The sequence below is a fragment of the Sinocyclocheilus grahami genome, unplaced genomic scaffold, assembly GCF_001515645.1.
Source record: "Sinocyclocheilus grahami isolate Dianchi unplaced genomic scaffold, SAMN03320097.WGS_v1.1 scaffold2474.1, whole genome shotgun sequence".
Lineage (NCBI taxonomy): Eukaryota > Metazoa > Chordata > Actinopteri > Cypriniformes > Cyprinidae > Sinocyclocheilus > Sinocyclocheilus grahami.
In genome coordinates, this window is record NW_015507653.1 from 49,368 (window position 1) to 56,908 (window position 7,541).

Sequence of the window (7,541 nt, forward strand, 5' to 3'; positions counted from 1 at the left end):
GAGCGGATCACATGCGTCATGTGACAGTGTGAGGGTCACATGATGAAGAAGTGAGGTCATGTGACGTGCATGCCAGCCCACACGCTCTCTGAATGTTATGGGAACGTTGCACATTTCACAACAGGAAAAAAACCATGCACTGTTATCCAAAACCTCGCACGCTCCCTATCCAGACAGCATTTCGAGGCATCACACGCATGCTGACTTCTGAATAAAAGCATAACCTAATAGAATTTATAAAGTGGATAGTTCCGGACGGTGCTTGACTCTGATTGGCTGAGCCGTGTTCGAAGCTGTTGTAAATGACTCTACAAACATACACCTTTGTTTACGTTTGTGTACTTCTATACAGTTTTTATTTCAGTTTTCAGTAAAGTACTTCAGTTTAAACTAAATGTAAATGTGAAATGGTGCCTTGGGAATTAAAATATTTCATATATATAAAAAAAAAAATAAAAAAAAAATTAGAAATGTTGCCTTGGCAAATACCTGAAATAAAAGCTGAAGATTATTTATCAGTAAAATTAATATCAGTGTAATATCTATTCAATATAAATTTGTGTGCATTAAAATAAAAAATTAAATAAATCTGAAATATTAGATGAAAAACTTAAAAATTACTTTGGCAGCCAACTGAAATTAAATAAGATGAAGTACTAAAATTAAGCCAAAGTGGAAAACAATGTTTAGAATACAAAACTGAAAACATGTTTGTTTTATGCTTTAGCTACCGATAATAACCCTGGCATCGTGTGGCGTCGAACACAAGCCTGCGCTTCACGCTGCTGTCTTTGTAGAGCACACTTAGGAGGCGTCACGTCTATGAAGAGCGTTCTTTCAGGATCTGTTGAAGGCCGCCAGCACGGCCCAGATGACCTCCTCGGCGGGGGTCGTGACCTTTGCACTCTCCAGCTCGGGGTCGGCCTCCAGCAGGGTGCGTGAGCGCAAGCAGGCCGTGTCGTAGCGCTCGTCGCTCAGCGAGCTCAGTGTGTTCTCCAGCACGTCTGCGGCGTGCGCTAGCAGGATCAGCGCTAGCATGCGGCGGCTCATGCGGCGCCAGTCGTTGGTCCAGCGCTCCAGCAGACTGTCCTGCAGACGCTGCACCAGACGCTGCTTCTCGCTGCTGTCTGTCAGCGGGTGCGCGGTCATGTCGAACAGCAGGAAGGTCTGCTTCTCTGTGGTCAGGATACCCTTCTCCACCAGACTCTTCGCCAGGCGCTCGCGCACGTTACGCATCTGGAAGTGCAGCTTTAAGGGGTTCCACGTCTCGCCTGAAAACAAGCAGCAAAACTCATAGTTCTGTCATGATGACTCTCGGAGGGATTGGCATGGTAATGTACATGACAATGTTAATGTATTTGGTCTTGGCGGAATAGATCTGCTACGCTGCTGCTGCTGCAATACATCCACAACATGCTGCTGTGAGCATGTAAGAAATACTGCTGCTGCCAGTGTCGGTGGTAACGCATTACAAGTAACTCGAGTTACCTAATCAGATTACTTTTTTTCAAGTAACTAGTAAAGTAACACATTTCTTTTTAATTTACAAGAGAATATCTGAGTTACTTTTTCAAATAAGTAACGCAAGTTACTTTTTTTTTCTCTCAATGTATTGACTGACAGCTCTGGTGTTGCCATGGTGACAGAAATCAGAAGATGTTACTGTAGCTCTAAAATAAATATGAATATGCATTAATTCATCTCACTCACAAAAAACAAAAACACAGATTCAGTATTCCTCAAAATGAATAAAAATAATGCAACTCAGAATATGACACAAACCTGCAATAATTAAATGTTAAACAACACAAATATGCTTTATGTATTTAATCCCATAATGTAACTCTTTCAGAAATAAAAATGTCATATTATACATATTATTAGATAAGGAAACTTGTTCTTGTTTTTAAGTTAAAAAACAAAACATTAATATCAGTGTTTTTATTATTAACTCAAACGATTAAAAATAGTCGTTAATTCAAGGTCAAGACCATTTAAAATAACAAATAATTAGATGAAAAACTTAAAATAAATTTAAATAAGCTGTAGTTGAAGTTTCTAAAGTTTAAAAGTTGAACATTTCTAAAACTAAAATTTAGATCCGTGTTGTTATTGTTAACTAAAGACAAAACTGTTCAAAATAGTTGTAAATTAAATTAAATTAAATTAAACATTTTGGAATGTTGTCTTCGGCAAGTAATTGAAATAAAATAAGATGGAGTACTAAAATGATTAAAACCAAAACTGAAATATGAAAATTAAAGCTAAATATAAATATATTTGTTTAAAATAATAATAATAATAATAATAATAATAATAATAATAATAATAATAATAATAATAATAATAATAATAATAATAATAATAATAATAATAATAATAATAATAATAATAATAATAATAATAATAATAATAATAATAATAATAATAATAATAATAATAATAATTATAATAAAAATGACAAAACAACATAATTACTGAATCTTATACAAAAATTAAAATGACTGAAACCAAAAATATAAAAATGAAATCTAATTCAAAATATGAATGAATGCTAAAATAATACTGATTTATGCATGGTTTTCATTTGTGATTTCAAAAATTTACTATGCAAGTATATATATATATATATATATATATATATAACTAAGTAATTTTATGCTTATAACAAAAAATATCTGCCAATCTTAAAAGGAAAATGATAACCCCACTAGCAGATATTTTTATTAATTCAGGATATTCTTATATTCCGTCATGTTGCAGGTCAAGTAAATGTCCCTTGATTTAGGAATGTTTTGATATTTGTACTGCAAAACAAGACAGAAATCCTGCAGCTTTCTTCCTCATCTAAAGCTGATTTGAGGCTCTGTTCCGACCTCAGTGAGCTCCCTAACTAGTCAGCATCTGTAGTAGGCATCTCACCGGTGAGCAGCTCGATCCAGCAGGCCACGTTCTCCGGCGGCTCGGTGCTCTTGATGTGCTTCAGCGCTTCATCCAGCAGCACATCACCTGTGGGAGCGGAGGACTTCACCAGCACCTGCAAATAAAACAACACACACACACACACACACACACACGCAGCATTCACTAACAACTCTATCTGAAACAAAAACTACTCAAAGCTGTACAGACACTAAAAAAAACTACTAAACATCACAAAACAACTACAGTTCTAAAGCGTTACAATTTGAATGAAAACAGAATGTAACAACAATAACAGTGTTGTATTTAGTTTTTATTGTTACAGTTACAACATTATCACGATGACACTAAAATAGCACTGACTGAAGTATTGTCAATTTATTTATTTTTTAACACCATATCATCAACAGAGGCTATTTTCATGAAAAACTAGATGAAATAAGAAGAAAAATAGAGAAAATGATATTTTTAAAAAACTATATATTCCTTACAACAATATAATAAATATAGCATTATATAAGCTCCTTCTGTTTGACTTCTGATAGAAAATCTAGAATTTTGCCATTTTTTAAAAATGCCCATTAGTTATTTTTTAATAAAACCGTGTAATGCCAAATTTAATTTAAAGCAGGACTTTACAATCTGTGTTATTTTAGTGTCATTGATATGCCTTTTATTCATATTTTTAATATTTCCATTACCATTTTAATCTTAGTTAGTTTTAGTAATTTTTTGTGCTTTTGTCATTTTTATTAGCTTATTATTAATATGTCCATACATTTTTTATTTCAGTTTTACTTTAAATAAAAATGAGAAATGTTGCCTTGGTAATTAGCTTAAATATATATTTTTACTATTTTATAAAATATTCTATTGTATTTTATTCCAGTTAAAGTTTTTTAATTAATTTTTTTATTTAATTTAATTGAATAAGTTTAGTTTTATTTAACTATAATAACCCTGGTTTCAATAAATTAGTAAGAAATTAATGTTGTTGTTTTTTATTAGTAATTTTTTTGTGCTTTTGTCATTTTTATTAGCTTACTATTAATATGTCCATACATTTTTTATTTCAGTTTTTCTTTAAATAAAAATGAGAAATGTTGCCTTGGTAATTAGCTTAAATATATATATTTTTAAAACTATTTTATAAAACATTATATTTTATTTTATTCCAGTTAAAGTTTTTTAAATTTAAATCGTTTAGTTTTAACTATAATAACCCTGGTTCCAATAAATTATTCCCAAAAATGAATACTTGACATCTTGCATTCACAATTTGAATTGAAAACAATTAGCAGACTGTTCATTTATAATGGGCTTCACTTCAAATGATCTGTTTGGGACACATTCATTCCATTCGCAAGTAAAGTTACACAAATGAAAGTCATTTTAAAAATACCCTAATTTGTTCACTGTGTAAATGATTCATTCTATAGTCTGGGTGATACAGTGTCGTCTGAAACGGACCAAAAGGACTAATTTAAGCACAGAATGATCTTTATTGTCTTGACAGGGTTGTGTCAGATGCACCTGTGTCTTCAGTCTGGTTCAACTCGTTATTTAACTCCATTATCAGTTATTTAAACCTCAAAGACTGTTGAACAGAGATGGGTGTGTTTTCAGAACAAGAGAAATGTGAATGCTGTAGACGTCAGACGTGACGTTTGCATCAATGTTTAATGTGTGTCAATCGAGTGCAATGCAAATTCCAGCAGCAGAGAGACACTAACGAGCGTAACGCATCCGGTCGGGCCGGTTTGGTTTTGTTGACTGACTCGGACGCTTCACACACCCGCTGCTGTTTGCCGTGAGAGATAAGGTGTGTGTTTAACTTGGAGAAAAAGCACAGGAACATTTGCATCCGTGTTCTGGAGCTGCTAAAACACCACTGCAGCCAAACTAAAGTTTCTGAAAGGGTCTCTTCTGCTCACAGAGACTGCGTTAATTTGATCAAAAATACAGTAAAAATTGTGAAATATTTTTACAATTTCAAACAGCTGTTGTCTAAGTGTATATCTGTTAAACTGTAATATATTTCTGTGACGCGCAGCTGTATTTTCAGCATCATTCCTCCAGTCTTCAGCGTCACATGATCTTCAGAAATCAGTATAATATGCTGCTTTGAAACATTTCTGATTATCATCAATGTTGAAAACAGCTTTAAAAGACACTTTTATTTGGCAAAAATTGATTAAATTAATCAGAAGTGACAGTAGAGACATTTATAATGTTACAAAATATTTCTATTTCAAATAAATGCTGTTCTTTTGAACTTTCTGTTCATCTGTGAATCCTGAAAAATCACAGTTTCCACAAAAACATTCAGCAGCACTGTAAGTAGCAAGTGATTTTATATACTGTTCGTTTATAATTTGTGCTTTGGCAACACTGTAACACACGGACATGCCAAAAAATCGAATAAAAATTGCATATAAGTCGATGTGGAATAAAGTGGAAAAAAGTGAGACTTTCCTCAAGTCTCTATATCTTTATCTACTGAGTTTCTCAATGCAAAAAATGAATGCTCATGCTCTCTGGAATATCTGATTGTGAAATCTATTGTAATGTAGCATTTCACGTCAACACTTCCGTACAGCTGCTTGTGGATTGGTTTCATAATTGGTGAATTCTGCAGCATTAGCACGGTTTATTTCTTGTGTAAAGCGCTACAGAAACACGTGACTCGTCTCGACTGGCTCACCTTGCGGTCCAGTAGTTTTCTCTTGCGTGAGCTCTGCGGTTCGAGCTGAACGCGTCCTCTCAGCGCCAGCTCCACCAGAATGCAGCTGCGCAGGCCTGACGAGATGCTGTCGTTCCAGAACGACGTGTAGCCCTGCGTTCACATCAAACACAAGCCATCATGAGATATGAAAAACCTACAGATTACAAGCTTCGTCACTTGCTTTTTCTCTGCCGTTCAGTTTAAGCAACCCTTTTTTATTGAGCAAAAAAGGAAGAACATTTCATATTGGGCACTAAATCACAATGTTGTAGTTATAGAGCTTATATAGTTCATAATACTGCAATATATGACACCGAATAATAAAGTACAAGCATGAGCTGCACCACGATGATGTCTCAGCTGTGACCTCAAGCAAGCAGCTTATGCAGCAAACCACGTTATTATTTGTGCAATAACTTATTCACATCAAACACAAGCCATCATGAGATATGAAAAACTTACAGATTACAAGCTTCGCCACTTGCTTTTTCTCTGCCGTTCAGTTTAAGCAACCCTTTTTTATTGAGCAAAAAAGGAAGAACATTTCATATTGGGCACTAAATCACAATGTTGTAGTTATAGAGCTTATATAGTTCATAATACTGCAATATATGACACCGAATAATAAAGTACAAGCATGAGCTGCACCACGATGATGTCTCAGCTGTGACCTCAAGCAAGCAGCTTATGCAGCAAACCACGTTATTATTTGTGCAATAACTTAAGTGGTAAATAATTAAATGCTGTTCCCACAGATGATAAATAAACATGTTTTCCAGTGTTGTTTGGTAATGTTAGGTTTTATGTTTTACGGGGACTCTCTATAGACGTAATGGATTTTCTATCTCCTTACCCAAACCCTCCACCTAAACCACCACAAAACTACAGGCATGTTTACATTTTTAATAAAATAGTTTATTATGGTTTCAAAGCTATTTTAATTATGAAATGTTCACATAAAACATGTTTATGTACCAGTGTAATACACTTGTCTTTATACAAATCTGTGTCCTCATAAATCACATAAACACTCACACACACACATATAGAGACACTCTCACACACACACACACACACACACACATAGAGACACTCACACACACACACACATATAGAGACACTCACACACGCACACACACACACACATATAGAGACACTCACACACGCACACACACACACACATATAGAGACACTCACACACGCACACACACACACACATATAGAGACACTCACACACGCACACACACACACACATATAGAGACACTCACACACGCACACACACACACACATATAGAGACACTCACACACGCACACACACACACACATATAGAGACACTCACACACGCACACACACACACACATATAGAGACACTCACACACGCACACACACACACACATATAGAGACACTCACACACGCACACACACACACACATATAGAGACACTCACACACGCACACACACACACACATATAGAGACACTCACACACGCACACACACACACACATATAGAGACACTCACACACGCACACACACACACACATATAGAGACACTCACACACGCACACACACACACACATATAGAGACACTCACACACGCACACACACACACACATATAGAGACACTCACACACGCACACACACACACACATATAGAGACACTCACACACGCACACACACACACACATATAGAGACACTCACACACACACACATATAGAGACACACACACACACACATAGAGACACACATATAGACACACACACACATATAGAGACACACACAGACACACACATAGAGACACACACAGACACACACATATAGAGACACACACAGACACACACATATAGAGACACACACACACACACACATATAGAGACACACACACACACACATA

General features: G+C 35.3%; 1 protein-coding gene and 1 pseudogene across 1 annotated transcript in view; both read right to left on the bottom strand.

The window, feature by feature from the left end:
• Positions 1 to 199, bottom strand: part of LOC107575118 (Golgi phosphoprotein 3-like pseudogene) — a 2,494-nt pseudogene extending 2,295 nt beyond the window's left edge.
• Positions 200 to 630: 431 nt separating this feature from the next.
• The window catches only part of LOC107575121 (Golgi phosphoprotein 3-like), an 8,890-nt gene continuing 1,979 nt past the window's right edge, over positions 631 to 7,541 (bottom strand). Inside the window, exons 2-4 of the mRNA XM_016261536.1 lie at positions 5,627 to 5,758; positions 2,923 to 3,037; positions 631 to 1,271 (exon numbers count right to left, since the gene is read on the bottom strand). Of these exons, the coding sequence (XP_016117022.1) occupies positions 838 to 1,271; positions 2,923 to 3,037; positions 5,627 to 5,758 (681 nt within the window). The 3' untranslated portion in view covers positions 631 to 837. The remainder of the gene's footprint in view (positions 1,272 to 2,922; positions 3,038 to 5,626; positions 5,759 to 7,541) is intronic.